This window comes from Ornithorhynchus anatinus, chromosome 8 (assembly GCF_004115215.2).
Source record: "Ornithorhynchus anatinus isolate Pmale09 chromosome 8, mOrnAna1.pri.v4, whole genome shotgun sequence".
In the NCBI taxonomy this organism is placed as follows: Eukaryota; Metazoa; Chordata; class Mammalia; order Monotremata; family Ornithorhynchidae; genus Ornithorhynchus; species Ornithorhynchus anatinus.
This window is the reverse complement of record NC_041735.1, coordinates 20452912-20473372: the sequence shown is the minus strand read 5'-3', so window position 1 is coordinate 20473372 and position 20461 is coordinate 20452912. Positions and strand designations below refer to the sequence as shown.

At 53.1% G+C, this 20461-nt stretch overlaps 1 protein-coding gene across 9 annotated transcripts in view; it reads left to right on the top strand.

Annotated features, from left to right (window-relative positions):
- Nucleotides 1-20405, top strand: part of ABHD16B (abhydrolase domain containing 16B) — a 70054-nt gene extending 49649 nt beyond the window's left edge. For 8 of the 9 annotated variants that reach the window (XM_029070904.2, XM_029070903.2, XM_029070907.2 and 5 more), the window contains one exon: nucleotides 18761-20405. In XM_029070904.2, the coding sequence (XP_028926737.1) occupies nucleotides 18761-20143 (1383 nt within the window). In that variant the 3' untranslated portion in view covers nucleotides 20144-20405. Of the gene's footprint in view, nucleotides 1-18445 lie in introns of those variants that run through there. The other variant, XM_016227665.3, reaches the window with a different exon arrangement.
- The last annotated feature ends 56 nt before the right edge of the window (nucleotides 20406-20461 follow it).

Here is a 20461-nt window from a genome sequence, read left to right as displayed (position 1 = left end):
TAGAGGTAAAGGTGCATGGGGAGGAGCAAGCTGTTAAAAGTCAGGCTTGTGGGGGTACAGGGAGGATTGGAGATGCCCAGGGTCCAGGAGGGCCTGCAGGGAAGCGCGGAGGCTCAGAGGCAGGGAATCGTTGGAGAAGCCGGTGCTGGCGGTGCCTCGGATGATTCTTCTTTCCCCCTCCAGGCCTCTCTCTCCCTGGCCGGGGCCCCTCAACTCCCCCCGCCCCTGCTCAACGATTGATCTTGGGACCAGAGATCTCGGGGTCGGCCTCCCACTGGGGTTGAGGACCAGGGGAAGGAGGGTGGAGGCGGGCAGGGCAAAAGCCACCATGCCCCCAGGAAGCTGCACTGAGCCAGAGAGGGAGGATGCGGAGAAGGTCAGCGTGGGGAGGGGACGGGGGGAGATCTCCCCCACCCTACAAGCACATACACACACACACACACACACACACACACACACTTTGCCTCCCCAGGAATTGAGGGAAGGAGGCAGCTGACAGCTGAGTCTCCAAATAAGGGCCCCCACAGCCCTCTGGTCCCCCCCGGCGTCTCCCTGAGTGGCCGGCGTGGCCCGGCCCTGCCCGGCCTGGCCTCCTTGGGGCACCGCCGGCTCCTTGGAGACTTGGCATTTCCTCTGGCTCCTTCTTCTCCCGGGCCATACCACTCCCGGGTGGGGAGCAGGGGGAAGCTCAAAGGCGCACCGGCTCAGCCGGCTGGTGACTCAGCTCTCCCTTCTCCTCTAGGCTCCCCTTGACTCCTGCGGCCCCTCACCCCTGCATTCTCCCAGCCCTAGCCAGGCCTCGGACTAGTTTTCCACTTGCCTTCTTCTCGGGCTCTCCAGCTTCCAGCGCCACTCTCTTCTAATAATAATAATAATCGTGGCATTTGTTAAGCGCTCACTATGTGCCAGGCACTGTACTAAGTGCTGGAGTGGATACAAGTAAATTGGGATGGATACGGTCCCTGCCTTATGTAGGGCTTGCGGTCTCAATCCCCATGTTGCAGATGAGGGAACTGAGGAACAGAGAATAATAATTATTATTATTATTATCATTATGGTATTTGTTAAGCACTTACTATGTGCCAAGCACTGTTCTAAGCACTGGGGTCCATAAAGGGTAATCAGGTTGTGCCATGTGGGGTTCACAGTCTTAAACCCCATTTTACAGATGAGCTAAGTGAGGCACGGAGAAGTTAAGTGACTTGCCCAAGGTCACACAGCAGACAACTGGCAGATCTGGGATTAGAACCCATGTCCGCTGACTCCCAAACCCGGGCTCTTTTCACTAAGCCACACTGCTTCTAAGTGAAGTGACTTACCCAAGTTCACACAGCAGACAAGTGGTGGAGCTGGGATTTGAACCCTTGACCTTCTGACTCCCGGGCCCGTGCTCTATCCACTGTGCCATGCTGCTTCACCCATGCTCTTCTGCTCCCCAGAGGTGCAGGCCACTACGTGAGCTGAGCAGCTCGCTTTGAGATTGGTCCGAAGACCTGGGAGCAACAAATAAGGCAGCCTGAGCTGCAGAGTCCCCAAATCTGACCCCTTCCCCAACCCTGGAATTGCCTCTCTTTCATTGGGCTCCCCCAGAATTTACCATTCTGCCAGCTGCCATGGGGAAATGCCCCTCCCAAATAAAGCAGCAGGCATCTTCCACCTTTGCCAGCTGAAGGGAGAGATGGAGATGGAATGGGTATCAGAGCAAAGGGCCCCCTCAGGAGAATCGTTGGCATCCCACTTGCTAACCTACCTCACCTCAGTCTGGCACCTCAGTTTTCCCATTCTGACAGTGAGGAGGAAAGTGACCGTTCCTCCTGGATAGGGCTGGAAGCAGATAAAGGGGGGCCAGAGTTTCAGGTCTTCATTGTTTTCTGCCCCCAAGTGGGGGATTCCAAAACTAAGGAAGCTAGATCCCTGTGCCCCAAATTGTGAGTACTGGTCTCATCTCTCATCTCCCCATCCCCTTCCCCCATCTCAAGACCAGTAAGTCCTGCAATGCACCACTCAGAGCCAGTCCATGCTGGGATCATCTGTCGGAAATCTAAACTGGGATTCCATCTGCCTGGTATCTACAATACCAAAGTAGTTCTTGGGTTGACAGGTATAGACCTCCCTCAAAAGCATGGATAGGAAAAAACAGGGTTTGTTTCTTAAAGCCTCTGACATGGGTCTCCAGTGGCACATTCTGGGAAAGGTCTAATGAGACTGCAAGGGCCTAGTCCAAGCAGGGTTGATACTTAGGACAAAGGACACCCTTGGAAGAGCCATATGACCTGGATCAAGCCAGGGCCTGTCCCTTCCCATTTTACCTTTTCTTACTTTGCCCCCATCCCGATGTTCTGGAAAATTGGATTAGATCCCCAGGTTTCCCTGGGCTCCATCTGGACTGGGGAGATGAATGGGGAAGGGAACATGAAGGGGCTATGGGATGAAGAATGATACTTCTGATTGGCTCCAAAATTTAGGCTCCAATTATGACTCAATTCACACCTGCCCAGTTCAGCAGACCATCAAATGAGAGACTGGGAAGCCAAAAACGTTGTTCCATGGACCACATAAGTTGGGTCAGGCCAGCCTCTGCCTGTGCTTCCTAAATCTGGGAAGCACTGGGCACAGAACCAAGTGATGATCTAGCAGCCCAGGAAGAACTAGGAAGTGGAACTGGAGAAGTAACGTGGTCTAGTGGAAAGAGCACAGGCCTGGGAGACAGAAGGACCTGGGTTATAATCCCAGCTCCGTTACTTGTCTGCTGTGTGACCTTGGGGAAATCACTTCACTTCTCTGTGCCTCAGTTACCTCATTTGTAAAATGGGGTTTAAGACTGTGACCCGCATTTAGAACAAATACCTTCAGTTAATCAATCTGATTAACATGTATCTACCCAAGTGCTTAGTTCAGTGCCTGGCACATAGTAAGTGCTTGACAAATACCACCCCACCCCCTCAACACACACATTAAAAAACGCCCAACCCGCAAAGTCTATGGCAGGAAGGATCTGAACAGGTATTCCCCTCCTGGTAGTGGTCAGATGCTGTCATCTCTCTTTTTTCCACCAAGGACCAATCCTCAGTACTTATTTGAGTGCTGGCAGATTACCTTGAGGTCCTGAGGGAATTGCTCTCATTAGGCAGTCCCTTCACTTGGGGAGTGGTGTGAAAAGCCAACCTCTCCTCTCCCCATGGGGAGGCATTAGAAACTTTAGATTAGGCTCCAGATCAGGGTTAAGGTTCGGTATTACCCTTGGCCTTAGATGAGTTCACATTCTCTCCGAGATGCCTTTCTATCCTCCAAGTCTCCACAGGCTGCTCAGGGTATCATCATCATCACTGATATTTATTGAATGCTTACTATGTGCAGAGCTCTGTACTAAGTGCTTGGGAGAATACAAGAGTTGGTAGACACATTCCCACCCACAATCAGCTGACCGGGTTGGGGTTGAGGATTCTGGGGTTAAGGTTGAAGTTAGGGCTGGGAGTTGGGGGTCCTAAGGTCAGGGCTGGGAATGGAATGGAGTTGGGATCAGGGGTCAAAGGCCAAGACCAGCAGAACCCCAGGGGGCTCAGTCATCCAGCCTTCTCCTGCTGACAGTTTATTTGTGAGCAGAGACATGGTGCAGTGGGTGGGAGCTGCTTCTGGCTTCAACCCCAGCAGCTGTGCTGTCAGAAAGCAGCCAGGCCAATCTGCAAACTCTCCCCTGAGAAAGTAGCAGGGGCCGGGCTGGGGTTGGGGGAAAGAAGAAAGGAATCTAGGAATGGGGGACCATGTGCCTGGGAACCTGTTCTCAATTCTGAGAGAGTCAGGCCGAGTGTCACATAACCACTAAGGGCTCTGTTTCCCACTAGTGTTCCCTGAATCTGCACAGGCGGCCATGAAATGCCCAAGTCACAGCCCTTCTCAATCAAAAGTTGAGGTAGGCAGGGAGAAGCTGAAGATAGAAGATTGAGAGGTAGACCAGATGAATGATTTATATTCATTCATATATAATATATTGCTCTTTGAGTTAGAAATGGTGCTACTGATGATCACTGTTCAGGTGAGGTAGCTGAGAAGACTGGCATGTGATGAACTTACTAGTGAATAGTAGTAATAATAATAATAATATTTATTAAGCATTTATTATGGACCAAACACTGTAGCTAAGGACTGGGGCAGATACACTAGAAGCAGACTGTTCATATTCCCCATTCCCCATGGGGGTCACAATCTCAGGGGGTGGGAGAACAGGCAACTCATCCCCATTTCTACAGATGAGGAAACTGAGGCCCGCAGAAGTTAAATGTCTTGTGCAAGGTCACACAGCAGGCAAATGGCAGAGCTGGGATGAGAACCAGGTCCTCTGATTCCCAGGCCCATGCTCTTTCCACTAGGCCATGCTGTCTCTCTTCTGGTAGAAGTATGTTTCTGGGATACCGAATTTGTTAATTGCAACTCTTGGTACTGATTTTTATTTTGACTTCTTATTCGCAATTCTCCCAACATCTCTGTTTGAGGACAGCCCTCCTCTCCTTCCCCCTACTCCTACCCCTTCACCAGCACCCATTTCTCACTTCCCCAGGCCAGACTGATGTGACTTTCACAGTTGCTCTCAGGAGTATATGAATATGTCATATCATTTACAGTTGTGCTTCACTGTATCAAATACAGGACGGAGGGGTGGGGAGGTACAGTTGCAGGTTTGCACCTAGATGATCACACCAATCTATCAATCTGTCAGTGGTATTTATTGAATGCTTACTGTGTGCCAAGTACTGCACTAAACCCTTGGGAGAGGACAGTATAATAGGGTTGGTAGACACGATTCCTGCCCACAAGGAATGAGTAGACTCGGAAAAGGAGAGCTTAAATCTTTTTTTCTTTATGCAGCAGTGGGGAGTATGAGTACTGTAGTGGGAAGTAGGGGAAGAAAGGAGAAAGTCAGAGGGCGTCACAACGGGGAGTGGATCTGGGGGAGTGGGGACTGAATCATGGGTGTGACGGAGACAGAGCAGCTGTGTGGAGGGGTTCTCAGCTCTGGGTATTCCCATGGAGCCGGGGAGGCTAGGCCTGGGCCAAGGGGAATAATCATGAATAATAACTGTGGTATTTGTTAAGTGCTTACTATGTGCCAAACACTGTACTAAGCGCTGGGGTAGATACAGAGTTTATCAGGCTGGACACGGTCCCTGACCCACATGAGGCTCACAGTCTAAGTAGGAGGGAGAAGAGGTATTTTGAGTCTCCACTTTATAGATGAGGAAACTGAGACCCAGAGAAGTGAAGAGACTTGCCCAAAGTCACACAACAGACAAGTGGCCGAGCCGGGATGAGAATGCAGGTCCTCTGACTCTCAGGCCTGGGCTCTTCCCACTAGGCCATGCTGCTTCCCAACTAGGAAAATCCCAGCCCAACTGTGGGGCACATGCTCCCAAACAGAGAGAGCTTCAGAGTCAAAGGTAAAGGAAGGAAATGGTGGGGAAGCCTCCTGTCCCCACTCCTGGTCCCAGCAATGACTGTTCAAGAGACCTCATATCTACTCCAGCGCTTAGTACAGTACTTGGCACATAGTAAGCACTTAACAAATACCACAGCTACCTCACATCTGCAAGAGACTGGCAGGGCCTAGGCATTAGGCATGGGACCTGTACATCCAGAGAAGAAATGAGGGCGGGTAAACGAGCTGGAGATGGATTATCCAAAACCTCTCACCCTTCCTCCAAGTGGTCTTCCACCAACTCTGGAATGGCCAGGGGCAAGGATTTGGCAGGAATTGGGGAAGCTTTGTCCCTGTGACTAGCTCAAAGGGAAACAGGGTGATGGGAGACAAAGGAGAGGGGACAGCGGGGTAAACAAGATCTGCACAGGAAACCGGGCGCTGGCGGGAACCCCCTGGCCCACTGACCGCCCCACTGTCCTCTTGGGTCTCTTGGTAATTCTGTCTGATGCCAGATGTTCTGCAGCTGTCTTGGCCATTTCCTTTCCCTCCTCCATGACCCCAGTATCCGTCAGGAAGATCTCCCTTGCCTGTCCTCAGGCACTGAACCCGTGGCTCCCCACCTTTCCTCCAGCCCCGTTTCCTGAGTCGGGTTGTTTGTTCAGACTCAAATTCAGTTCTTTCTCCCTCCCCCACCTCCTTTTCCTCCTCCTCTCTCTTTCTCGCTCTCTCTCTCCCCCCCCCTCCTCCTCTCTCTCTTCATTCTCTTTGCCTCTCTCTCCTCCCCCCCAACTCCCCTCCAGCACTTGCTGTCGCTCCTGCCCACTCTTCCTTGTCAGAGGGCTGGTGGCTGCAGGGCTGGTCTGCTCACCACATGGCAAAAACCTTCCTTTTGTTTTCTGGGAGGTGGGTGAGGTTGAAGCTTTCTTCCCAGCAAATAGTCTGTAATTTATGCCCTCAAACCCCCAAATCTATCCACGACCTACCCTGCTCAGAGACAGCTACAGTCCTCTGTCACTCCCAGAGGCTGCAGTGTGGCTGTTTTCTTTATTTAGCTTCTTCCACTCCTCTGCTCTCCAGTGTTTAGTGCAGAATAAATCACTTCTCTCCCTAGAGAGTGGCTGGGAACACAGGCTAGGGAAGGGAGAGGGGCATGGGAGGGCAGTGGGGGTGGGGGTGGAGGGGCTGGAATGAGAGGTCTCTCCTGTCAGCTCCACCAGATGTGAGGGCGGCTTGTTCAAGGCCCAGGAGGGTCTCAGCTGCCCGAGGGGCCGGGGGGCCCGGGGGCTGCCGCTGTGAGGGAAGCTGAGACCTGGGGGATTCTGAGGGGTCACAGAGCAGAGCACAGCCGGGGGAGTGGAAAACGAAGGAGAAAGAGAAGGAATAGGAAGGTGGGGGAGGAGCAGGCCCAGAGCTTCTGGGCAAGCACTCAGCTATAAGGGCTAAAATTCAGCATCTCTATTGAAGGGCAAGGTTAGGAGAGTCTGAGGAAGAGAGGAGTGTTGGAAAGGCTTAGAAATTTAATTTGGGTTGGTATGGAGGAGTAGCCTTAAGGAGTTGGGGGAAGAGAATCAGTGGTCTTTATACTGAAAAGAGGGCAGGGCTAAACTGCAGCTGAAGCCAAGTGAGGTTTGCAGGAGATGGGAGTCTAACATGTGAGCAAGGTTTTATTCAGAAACTTCAGTCACTCAGTTTGACATATCTAAAAATTCCCCCAGCTCCTGGGGTGGAGGGACTCAGTACTGAGGATTGGTAGGATGGGTTAGGAATTTAATCCTGCCGTAGTCTGGGGAGATCTAAAACCTCAGCACTGAATGGGGAAATAACCCCAACACCAGACACTATTTCTGGGGGCGGGATAGGGGGAAACCAGCTAACCTTTCCTTGCCTAGATGTTTTTTTCGGGCTGGGTGAGTGGCACAGCAGGGGGAAGAGGTCACAGTGGCTGCAGCTGGTCCTGGCCACACAGCCCAGGGAAGTTGGGGGGGCCGGTGTGGGGAGAGGATAGAGCACTATGTTGTGCTGGGGGAGGGAGAGGGCTCACTTCCTGTCAAATGCTTTCCTGTCTTGGAGCAAAGCTGCTGATTCTGGGCCTTGCAAGTTCTCCCACGGTGGAAGGGTGAGAAAAGGGGGCCAGGGAACTGAGTGGGAGAGATGATCCAGCGCTAGGTAAAAGAGCTTCAAGGTTGGTTGGTAGGTGGGTGGGGAAAGACTGACCCATATTAATGTGGATCTTCTCCCTCCCTGGGGATCAGACTCACCCTTTTTCAAAGTTTTTCATGAACTAATAGCTACTTGTCAAGAGCAAGTACTACCTCATATCAGGAGAGTTGATTCCTTTCACTTTGCTTTCAGGACAGTCCTGAACTAAGGGAGGGTAAGGAGGAGGAAATCTGAGAAAGCCAAGAAGTGAAACACAGACGAGCATGGAAGAGCATGGTCCTGGGAGTCAGAGGACCTGGGTTCTAATTCTGACTCTGATGCTTGTCTGCGGTGTGACATTGGGCAAGTCATTTAACTCACCTGGGACTCAATTACATCTGCAAAATGGGGATTAAGACTGTGAGCCCTGTGTCTGACACAATTATCTTGTAACTACCCCAGTACTTAGTATAGTGCCTGACTCATAATGAGTGCTTAACAAATACCATTTAAAAAAAAGTGCATGGGTGTGTAGTGGTCAGTCAGATAGCTTGTGGACAAGGCTGAGTTTGTTTCTGAATGGGAAAGGACCACCCCCTGTGCCCAAGTCACACCGTATCTACTGCACGCAGTATGATAATAATAATAATAATGGTGGTATTTGTTAAGCGCTTACTATGTGCAAAGCATTGTTCTAAGCACTGGGGGGATACAAGGTGATCAGGTTGTCCCACGTGGGGCTCACAGAGTGGGGTGGCACTGGCTCAGCAGCTGAGGAGTAAGAAAACAGGGGATTACAGGAGTTGAAGATGTGCCTCCACTCTCTGTCACTTAGACTCCAGAGCTCCCCAGTCTGCCCAAACTGAAGGGAAGCTGGGAGATGGGGAAGGAGGGCATCAGGGTCTGCCCAGTGACTGTGGGTGTGGTTGGTCCAATGGGCTCCCCTGACTGGGACCTAGATTGGAAGCTCCTTCACTAAGTAGGTATCTGTGGCTGTAGAGAAGCACCTTGCCTAGTGGCAAGAGCACGGTCTTGGGAGTCAGAGGATGTGAGCTCTAATCCCGGCCCCACCACTTGTCCGCTGGGTGACCTTGGGAAGTCACTTCATTTCTCTGGGCCTGTTACCTCATCTGTAAAATAGGGATAAAGACTGTGAGGCCCACGTGGGACAAATTGATTACCTTGTATCGATCCCAGGGCTTAGAAAAGTGCTTAGCACATAATAAGTGCTACTAAATACCATTATTATCATTATTATTATTATTAGATTATAAAGTCCTTGTGGACAGGGATCGTGTCTACCACCCCTATTGCTTCTATACTCTCCCAAGTGCCTTCATTCAGGTAAGTATTCAATATATACCATTGATTGATTGATTTGAACTCCCAAATTCTGCACTTTCCCTTTCTATTCATATGACCCAACTGCAGCTGCAGCTTTGTTTCTCTCAGGCACCAAGCCTGCTGGCTGGTGAAATTCTGCACTGTCTGTGTTATACTGAACTTGGATCTGTGAACTTTGGGCATTTGTTATTCACCCCACCCTCAGCACTACCGCACTTATTTACATATTGATGAATTGTACGTTATAAATTATTTATTTATATTTATATCTGTCTCCTCCTCTAGGCAGTAGTCTCACTGTGGGCAGGGAAAGTGTCCCTCAACTCTATTGTACCCTCCCAAGTGTTTAGCACAATACTCTGTATGCAGGAAGCGCTCGATAAATACCACTGATGGCGATTGTGCAGTTGCCATTCATATTCCAAGAAGACATCACAGACAGTGATGTTCACCTGTGAATGCACGTATGGCTGAAAAGGCCAATGCAAGATCCACAGTCCAGGTCACACTGGGTACATAAGGTTGGACTCTGTTGTGTTGTTGTTCTTCATGTTTGCACACCTGGCACTGTTTTCTCCTTTGCCTACTTGTCTCTTATCGTTCTAGCTAATGTGAGCAACTTACATAAAGCATCATTATTAAGGGGGCCCTGGCTGAAAAGGTCCTCAGGTCTAAAGAGACGTGAATTTGAGGAGGCCCCCACACAGTTTGAGTTTCCCCGGCCCCTGCAGCAGGCTTACTAGAGACCTTGGAGGAGTGGGGGCCAGATATCCTGAATCTGGAATGAGGAAGTGTCCAGAACCTGCTCAAAGAACAGGCTACTGGGGAATATTTGGGTAAATTGCATGTCATTCATTATTAAACTAATTCCTAATAGGGCCAGGGCCGGGAAAGGTCGCTGTCCCTGAGATGCTGAGGAGACCCTCCCCGGAAGCTGGGGGCGGAACGGGGAAGCAGGAGGGCGAGGCCATGTTGGACTGGGCCAGGCCACATTGGGCTGGGTCTAGCAGGTTTAGTTCCCCAAGCTTCCTTTTCTAATTGAATCTGTTAGACCTTCTCCCTTCCTCTCCTTCACCCCCACCTGCGGGGCTGAAAACTGTGTAACATTCAGAGAGAAAGAACTGCTGCAAGTACTTCCCTCCACCCCTCCTTTCTCTTCCCCCCACCCACCGCCCCCTGACTCTGAGTTCCCCCTTCTCTCCCTCATCCCCCACGCTGGAGATCTCCATCTCCCACCTCTAACCGCGCTGGCTTCCTCCCTCATCACCCAGGGATGGAAATTTCTGCAGAATTCAGAGCCCCTTCCCTCCACCCCCGCTCTCCTCCCCCCTCCCCCCTCCCCCCACCCAGCCCCCTTCCCCTCCCTGCTGCCTCCACAATCACTCAGGGGCCTCTGCAGAGCTGCTGCAGAGAGGTGTAAGGAGGGAGCAGAATAAGGGCGCAGGGCCTAGCTGGGGTTGGGAAGGAGAACCCAGCTGTCCAGGGGCCACCCCATTTCACTCACCCTCACCTGCCTCTCTGTGGACAGGAATCTCCAGGTTAATAATAATAATAATTGTTATTATTATGGTATTTGTTAAGCTCTTACTCTCTGCCAGGCACTGGACTAAACACTGGGGTGGATACAAGCAATTCGAGTTGGACACAGTCCCTGTTCCATGTGGGGCTCCACAGTCTCAATCCCCATTTTCCAGATGAGGTAACTGAGACCCAGAGAAGTGAAGCATCTTGTCCAGAGTCACACAGCAGACAAGTGGCGGAGGCATATTAAAACCCACGAACTTCTGACTCTCAGACCTGTGCTCTAGCCACTACGCCATGCTGCTCTCTGGAGCTTGCGGCGAAACACCTGGGATGGGAGAGGGGTCGACCTCACCAGATATAGGGGAAGGACTGTGATGACCTCTGGTAGCTTTGCCCACCCCGAGGGTCCATGGATTCTCCTTAGTGTGGAGGCACCAGCACCGTTACACTCTGCCTCCTTTGCTTTGGCCCACCCATCTCCTCAGTTTCTCCTTAATTCTCTTGCTCTTACACTTTGTCCCCCCTCACCTCCACCAACTCCCCCGAAGTGTGTGGATTAGGAGGCTTCCCTGCTCAAGAGCCTCTTTCTTCTTTTCCCTCCTCATTCCCCTGGACCTTCCTCCACCTTTAGAAATTTCGACTCCTTAACCCTCCATTTGGCTAATTGGCTCTCTGCCCTTTGACCCCTTCTCCCTCTGTTAACCTCCTGGTTCGACCTCTCTACCTCTCAAGTCTCCTGTCCCGGCCTTGGCTTTTGCTGGTCGCCGCCCCCCCACCAATAATAATAATGACGGTATTCGTTAAGCGCTTACTACGTGAGAGGCACTGTACTAAGTGCCAGGGTGGATACAAGCAAATCGGATTGGGACACAGTCCCTGTCCCACGAGAGACTCCCAGGTCATTGAGGCCCACAGAAGTGAAGTGACTTGTGCAAGGTCACCTAAAAGAGACAAGTGGTGGAGATGGGATGAGAATCCAGGACCTTCTGACTCCCAGGCCTGTTCTCTATCCACTAGGCCATGCTTCTCTGTCTCTCTGTCTCTGTCTCTGTCACACACACACACACACACACACACACACACACGTCCCCTTTCCACCATCCTGGCCTCTCTCTTTCTTGACCCCTGGACTGGTGGGAATGAAATTTTCTGCTCCACCGCCATTTGAAGAAGGAAATCCGGGGTTGCAGCTTGGCCTCCGACCCCCGCCCCCGTTCCCTCCGTCTCTCCAGGCCGGGCTGACTCATTCCTCCCCCACCCCGGGTCCAGCCAAGTCCGGCCGCAGGTCCGGCCGCAGCCCAGATGCCAGCTCGGAGCAGAAACGCCCTCTCGAGGCGGCGGCCCTCGTCCTGCGTGGCCCCGGATCAGAGCCAGAACCGGCTGCCACCCCTTCGGGGAAACGGGTTGACGACCGGGGCATCTGGACATGACCCACTCGACCCTCTGATGGCATGAAAGTCGGGGCAGGGAGCTGGTGGAGGGAAACCCCGGGGAGGGAAACTGGAAAGGGCAGAGGCAGAGAGAAACTCGCACTTAAGGAAGGGCTATAATAAGGATAAAGATGGTATTTGTTAAGCACTTACTACGTGCCAAGCACCAAGTGCTGAAGTAGATACAAGGTAATCGGGTTGTCCCATGTGGGGCTCACAGTCTTAATCCCTATTTTCCAGGTGAGGTAACTGAGGCCCAGAGAGGTGAAGTGGCTTTCCCAAGGTCACACAGCAGACAAGTGGTGGAGCCGGGATTAGAACCCATGTCCTCTGAGTCCCAAGCCCGTGCTCTTTCCTCTGAGGATATATAAAGACGTAGATTCCGAAAGATAGGCAGGAGAGAGCCAAAGAGGCATAAGAGGACATACACACGCACACAGAACACCTGTGAGAGGCAAGCACCAGGGTGACTGCAACCTGGTTTCTGTGGACTGATATTAATATCGGCATGGTTGCTCTCGAGTTCAGCGTTTATATTCATTCAATCAAATTTATTGAATGCTTACTGTGTGCAGAGCACTGTACTAAGCGCTTGGGAAAGTACGCCACAGCAATAAAGGGGAACAATCCCTGCCCACAACGAGCCCACAGTCTAGCATGGGGGAGATGGACCTGCAGTTGTTGGATAAGCCCTGCGGGCCTCCAGTGACTGCAGCTGATGACCACTTCGGAGCAGGGAGTAGGGTGTGGGATGGCAGGGAAATGCCCAAGATTTGGTGGAGAGGTCGGAGGTGGAAGGGAATGGACAATGGAAACTCCCACTTACTTTAAGGCCAAGCATCAGCACCAAAATTGTCTTCATCTCCGTATATTTTAGCCCTGCTAGACTACTAATCTCCCAGACTGCAGCCCCTTCCCTCTCCAATTTTATCTTTCACTTTGTTGCCCAGATAACTGATCTAAAATGTCATTCTGCACATAATTCTCCACTCCTCAAAAACCTTTTGGCTGCCCGTTGTGGGCAAGCGAAAACTCCTTGATTATTGACTTTCAAGCAACTTTTTTCCCTCTTACTTATCCACTCTCTTTTCCACTATATCCCAGATCACACTCTTTGTTTCCCCCATACGAAGCTCACTATCCCTCACAACCTTACGATCCCTAACTCTCACTTTTCTCTCCTTAGGCCTCTTTCATATCCCCTCCCCACTGTCTGGAACTTCCTCTGGCTTCAAACCTTCCAAGCCCACCTCCTCTAGGAAGTCTTCCTGCTTGACTCCATCACACTTTTCACTTTGATGATTTTTCAGCACTTAGATTCATTTCTGTTGGGTATACTAAATGTCTGTGCTCCTTGCCTCAGAGTTTCTATCATTTGTGTTTCATTCATCTTATTTTAGGGAGATAAAATCAAATGTATCTATATATATTTATAGGTATCTGTGTCTGACTTCCCTAATTAGCCTGTGAGTTTTTCAAAAACCGGGAACTTGGCTTGTTACTCTTTCGCTCTACTCTGACTCTACTCAGAGGGACCTAGATGATGGGCTGGGGGCATTTCTATGCATTTGGACATTAAATGAATAATGCATGAACAGGATGCATGTATTTTGTAAATTAGTATCTTATTTTAGGAGGCAATCGCTTTGAGTACTACAGCTTCTATCCCTGGGCATTATAATAGGAGAAGCAGCGTGGCTCAGTGGAAAAAGCCCGGGCTTGGGAGTCAGAGGTTTGTGACTGTGTGACTGTGGGCAAGTCACTTAACTTCTCTGTGCCTCAGTTACCTCATCTGTAAAATGGGGATTAACTGTGAGCCTTACGTGGGACAACCTGATGACCCTGTATCTACCCCAGCGCTGAGAACAGTGCTCTGCACATAGTTAGCGTTTAACAAATACCAACATTATTATTATTTTTATTATAACAGTCATCTCTTTTTCTTTTTCCGGAATATTCTTCAGCAGTTAATCAATCAAAAGTGTTTATTGAACTCCTATCGTGTGTAGAGTATTGCAGCGTGGCTTAGTGGAAAGAGCCCGGGCTTGGGAGTCAGAGGTCGTGGGTTCTAATCCCGGCTCTGCCACTTATCAGCTGTGTGACTTTGGGCAAGTCACTTCACATCTCTGTGCCTCAGTTCCCTTATCTGTAAAATGGGGATGAGGACGGTGAGCCCCACGTGGGACAACCTCATAACGCTGTATCTACCCCAGCGATTAGCACAATGCTTGGCACATAGTAAGCCCTTAACAAATACCATCATTATTTGGTTGAATAAAATAAAATTCATATATATATATATATATAATCCTTACCCTCAAGAGGTTTACAATCTAACGGGGGAGGCAGTAGATTGCGGATAGGAGAAAGTAACAGAATATAAAGATAGCAGTCAATCAAAGGTATTTATTGAGTGCTTACTACGTGCAAAGCACTGTACTAAGCACTTGGGAGAATATAATATAATTCCTGCCCATAACGAGTTTTCAGGCAAAGGACAGGTATATAATCAGAGTCGGAGTAGTGTGGTGGAAATAGCTGGCGACCCGACCCCTCTCTCTGCCCACAAGAAACTTCCCACCCACGGTTTCCCCTCCCTCGGTTTTCCAAGTTCTGGAGGGCGGGAGTTTGTGGAAGAAAGTGGGAAGAGTTTGACTGGGAATCAGAGGACATGGGTTTTAATCCCGACACCGCTACTTGCCTACTGTGTGACCTTGGGCAACGCTTGAACGTCTCTGTGCCTCCTTGGCCTCATCTGTATAATGGGGAATAAGACTGAAAGCTCCCAAGTGGGACATGGACTGTGTCCAATCCGATTAGCTAGTAATGAGGTTTTTTATCTACCCCAGCCCTCGGTACAGTGCCTACCACTTAGTAAGTGCTGACCAAATACCATTAAAACCAAGGAGAAGCCCCCAGGTGTAAACCGCGCCTCTCCCCCTCGCCCCCCGCCCCTCTTTCCACCCGGCCTCGGGTCCTGTGAAAGAGGAACCTTCACCCCAAGCTGGCCTCACTGCCTCCCTCACTCCTTCCTCCCCCGTGAGATTGGGGAGTGGGTGTATTTTGGGTTTCTCTAAAAAAGAGGAACATTGGGCGAGCAGCCCAACTGGGGCGGGGGGCGGGGGGTCCGGGGCGGGAGGCAGGGCCCCAGCCGGAGCCGAATCCCCTTCCCTTCTTTCCTTCCCTTCCCTCTCCCTCTTTCCCCTCCCGGGCCTGGGGCACGTCCCCAGCCCTCGGCCCTTCCGCAAGGAGCCGCGGATGGGCCCTCCTACCCCCGCACGGACCAGGGAGAAGGTCAAACGCGAACGGAAAAGCGGATCTAGGTCATGGCGGGAGGGGGAGGGGGTTTCCAGACCAGACCCACGCTCGGGCCCCTCTCCTCCGAGAAGATCCCATCTGCTTCCTGCGTCTCCGTTCTCAGCAAAATCCCTGACCTTTGGGGCCTCCCGCCCCCGGGGGGACGGACCCACTGCCCTTTAGGCCCCCAACCCTTCGCAGCAAGCAGCGTCTATCCTTGAAGGGGGTGGGGGTGGGGGGCGGCTACTACGGCAGGGAGGGGCGAAGAGGGGCGGGGGGGCGAAATCGATAAGAGTAATAATGATCATGGAATTTGTTAAACGCTTACTATGGGCCGAGCACCGTTCTAAGCGCTGGGGTCCCTACAAGGTAATCAGGTTATTCATTCATTCAATCGTATTTATTGAGTGCTGACTATGTGCAGAGCACTGTACTGAGCGCTTGGAATGTACAATTCGGCAACAGAGACAATCCCTGCCCAATGACGGGCTCATCCCACGTGGGGGTCAGAGTCTTCACCCCCGATTTATAGACGAGGCAACTGAGGCATAGAGAAGTGAAGTGACTTGCCCAAAGTCACCCAACTGACAAGTGGTGGAGTCGGGATTAGAACCCATGACCTCTGACTCCCAAGATCGTCCTCTTAATAATAATGATAATAATAATAATGGCATTTGTTAAGCGCTTAGTACGTGCCAAGCACTGTTCTAAGCCCTGGGGTAGATATAGCGTAATGAGGTTGTCCCACTTGGAGCTCACAGTCTTAATCCCCGTTTTACAGATAAGGTAACCGAAGCCAGAGAAGTGAAATGACTTGCCCAAGGTCACACAGCAGACAAGTGGCGGAGCCGGGATTAGAACCCACGACCTCTGACTCCCAAGCCTGTACCCTTTCCATTAAACCACACTGCTTTCTGATGCTTTCCCAGGCCCGAGAGGGGTCAACTTCCCCCGACTGGCGAGCGGAGGACTCAGTGCTCTGCGCACAGTAAGAGCTCAAAAAAGACGATTGAATGAATGACTTTGACCTCACAGCGCTTCTTCGGACCGCACGGCTCGATCCCTGGCGCCGCGGGAAAAGTTCCAGGTCCGAATTCCCGCCTCATCTTTCCCAGGACCCCCCTCCCCTCATTAGGGGGAACCCCCGCGACCCCCCATCACCCCAGCGCGCCCACCAGCTCCAGTCCCCGAACCTCCGCGTCCAAACACAGAGAGAAAAACCGACTTCATCGTGGCCATCCCCCTGCTCCGGGGAAGGGGGAAGGAGAGGGGCTGCCCTGGAGGGGACTTTTGGAGACCCTCCGGGGGTGGGCGTGGGGAAGGGTCGCTCCCTATTGGGGGGAAAGGCGTGGGATCCAGCTCAGGGAAACCCAGGCTTGGGAGTCCCCGGGGACAGCAGGCCAGAACCCTAAAACGCCCTTCCTGATTAACTCAGGACTCCGAGACACAGGGAAATAGCCCTTCGAAGGAGCCAGGGAGGTGGGGGTTGGGGATCGGTGTAAAATCTGAACCCCGGATCCCAGTGTCTATTGCTCGACCGTGGTCAGCTCCGCCCTGACCCCCCACTTTCAGTCAGGTCAATTAAAACAGGCCCCTGTTGATGAGGCCCTCTTTCCCTGGCCCTCCTCCCCCTAAGGGGTCACTCCCTGGAGTATCCCGAAATTTCAGAAAAGGAAATGCGCTGTCAGGGCCGGGAGTGGAAAATAGGGACAGTTTCCCTTATGAAAAAAATAAAAATCGCTCCGGTCCCACCCAGGTTAGAAATTGTAGGAACGCCTTCATCCCGGGGGGGACATCCCGTCAGAAGCAGTGTGGCCTAGTGGCAAATCAGCGCTTAGAACAGTGCTTGGCACATAGTAAGGGCTTAAGAAAGGCCGTCATCATTATTATTATTAAGAACATGATCTTGGGAGTCAGAGGTCATGTGTTCTAATCCCGGCTCCACCACTTGTCAGCTGAGTGACTTTGGGCAAGTCACTTCATTTCTGCGGGCCTCAGTTCCCTCATCTGTAAAACGGGGATGAAGACTGTGAGCCCCACGTGGGACAACCTGACTACCTTGTATGTTACCCCAGCGCTTAGAACGATGCTTGGCATATAGTAAGCGCTTAACAAATACCCTCATCACCATCAACTCTGAGATCACTCCCCTTCTTAAATGTAATTTTCGTGGGAAATCTGGGGGCGAGGTGCTGTGGGGCGGGGCCGGTCTCTGGGGCTCCCGAGTCCTCCACGAACCGTGGACCACGCCTTGGTCTTGTGGAAAAATTCTACGCCTTAACAAAACCCTAAATGTGACTTGAACCCGAACATTCGGCTATTAATAGAGATCACTTTTCTTCCCCCGGGCGCGTCAATCAGTCAATCCGCTGGTATTTATTGAGCGTTTACGGCCTGCAGAGAACTGTACTAAGCGCTGGGGAAAGTAGAATATGGTAGAATTAGCGGGCGCGATCTCTGCCCACGAGGATTTTACAGTCTACAGGGCGGGGAGAGGCTGGAGAGGGGATGGGACCATATAGGTAATAATAATAATTATTATTACGGTATTTGTTAAGCACTTACTGTGTGTCAAGCACTGTTCTAAGCGCTGGGATTGATACAGGGTAATCAGGTTGTCCCACATGGGGCTCACGGTTTTAATCCCCCTTTTACTGATGAGGTAACTGAAGCATGGAGAAGTTAAGTGATTTGCCCAAGGCCACACAGCAGACAAGTGGCAGAGTCGGGTTTAGAACCCACATCCTCTGACTTCCAAATCCGGGTTCTTTCCACTAAACCACCTGCTTTTCTAAACTGACCCCCCTCAGCGGGTACGGAGAATTATCTCAGTCCCCTGGTAGCCGGGGAGGGTTTGCTCCGTCCCCGAGGGTTTGCTCCGTCCCCTACAGTTTGCGACCTGTGCTGAATGCTGGATGGAGGAGAGAAGCAGAAGGCCGGAAGGAGGGATGGGGTGGGGTGGGTGGGGAGGAAACACTGGTTCTGGGACCAGGACACGAGGCCCCAAGGGTCTTTGAGCCAGATCAAAAGAGATGGCGCACCGCCTTGGTGCCGAATAATCTTGGGAGGGAAAAGTGGAGGAAGGGGTGCTTCCAGGCTCCACTTCTCCCCCCGCCCCCAGGCTCGGATCTCTCAAATTTGGGGGACAGCTGAGCCCCGCAGCAGCACCCCCCTTCCCCATCCCAGCATAAGAGGGGTGGGAGAGTGTCCCACTCCCCTCCCCCCCAGACTCAGTACTCCTGCCCAGTGTTGCCTCATAAAGCCTCCCCCCTCCCCAAAGGGCGGAGGTCACCGTGGAGATGGTTTCGTTCTGCCATTTCCCTGGGGCCCTCGCCGGGCATGGGTCAGCTCGCGGGGGCCCTTGACCATCTGGCGCCAAGGATCTTCAATGACGCTTCTTGACCTTTGCCTTTTCCCGAGATCGGTTCAGCCTCCTCCTTCTCTCTTCCCTGGGCTGGTCCTCCCCCCTCCTCAGCCCCCTCCTTCCCTGAGCCGGGCCTTCCCCCTCAGCCTCCTCTTTTCCTGGGCCGGTCCACCCCATCCGCCCCCCTTCAGGGTCAGGAGCCGCCTATGGACGCCGGGGTCCCACATGTGCGTGATCTGTTTTGTGAAGGCACTGGTCCACGTGTTTAAAATCTACCTGACGGCCAACTACAACTATGACTTCAAGAGCAGGCCCGTGGACTTCCGCTGGGATGAGATCAACAGCAACAACAGCCGCCACCGGGCCCTGACCTGCGTGGCCGCCGCGGCCGGAGTGTGGCTACTCCGCTCGGGCTCGACCCGGCTGGCCAGCCACGGCCGGGTCAGCCGGGCCCCGCTCCTCTGCGGCCTGCACCAGATCAAGGAGCTGCCGGGCCAGCTGGCCAGCTACATCTTGGCCCACTCGTTCGGCCGCTGGCTCATCTACCCGGGGTCCATGTGCCTGATGACCAAGGCGCTGCTGCCGCTGCTGCTGCAGGGCCAGGCCCGGCTGGTGGAGCAGTTCCACGGCCGCCGGGCCAAGCTGGAGGCCTGTGATGGCAACGAGATAGACACCATGTTCATGGACCGGCGCGGGCATCCGGGCCCGGACGGGAGGGGCCGGCAGCTGGTCATCTGCTGCGAGGGCAACGCGGGCTTCTACGAAATGGGCTGCCTGTGGGCCCCGCTGGAGGCCGGATATTCGGTCCTCGGCTGGAACCACCCCGGCTTCGCGGGCAGCACCGGGGCGCCCTTCCCCCAGCAGGACGCCAACGCCATGGACGTGGTCATCAAGTACGCCCTGCACCGACTGCGCTTCCCCATCGACCACGTGGTGGTCTACGGCTGGTCCATCGGCGGCTTCACTGCCACCTGGGCCGCCATGACCCACCCGGACCTGGGCGCCCTGGTGCTGGACGCCACCTTCGACGACCTGGTCCCGCTGGCCCTGAAGGTCATGCCCAGCAGCTGGAAGGGGCTGGTGGTGAGGACGGTCCGGCGACACTTCAACCTCAACATCGCCGACCAGCTGTGCCGGTACCCGGGCCCGGTCCTGCTCATCCGCCGGACCCAGGATGACGTGGTTACCACCAAGGCCCCAGGCGGTCCCGGCTCGCCCAGCGAGGTGGAGGGCAATCGGGGCAACCGGCTGCTTCTGCGACTGCTGCAGCACCGCTACCCCCACGTCATGGTCCCCGAGTCGGTGGGGGCAGTCAATCGGTGGCTGGCGGCCGCCAACTTGGCCCACGAAGAGGAAATGTACAGGCACTACCGAGTGGACGACACCTGGTGCCTGGCCATCCTGAAGGCCTACAGGGACCGGGCCTGGCCAGACGGTGGCCGCGGCCACTTTCCCTGGAGTGTCGGGGTGACCTTGCCCCCCAAGAAGCGCCGACAGCTTGCCCTGTTCCTGGCCCGCAAGCACCTGAAGAATGTGGAGGCGACTCACTGTTGTCCCCTGGAGCCGGAAGAGTTCCAGCTGCCCTGGACTCTAGACGCGGGACCAGAGACGGGGGCCGAGGGACAGAGATAGGGACCATGGCTGAGAGACCCAGAGAGAGAGATAAAGAGAGAGAGGCAAGCAGACAGGCAGAGGGAACCAGAGGAGAAGAGCGGGGCTTTCCCTCCTTTCCCATCGAAACCCGACCCACGGTGGTAGCGGTTTTGCGGGGGGTGGGGTGGGGGGATCGTTTTCGTGTGCCTAGCCTGTGTCTAGTACGTGTCCCATTTCCCCACCCACCCCACAACCCCATACCCAGTTGGGCTTCAGTAAAACTGCCACCATGAGCACCAGGGCCTCGCCTGGAGTTTTCTTTCTTTGAGGAGGAAAGGGAAGGGAAGGGAAGGAACC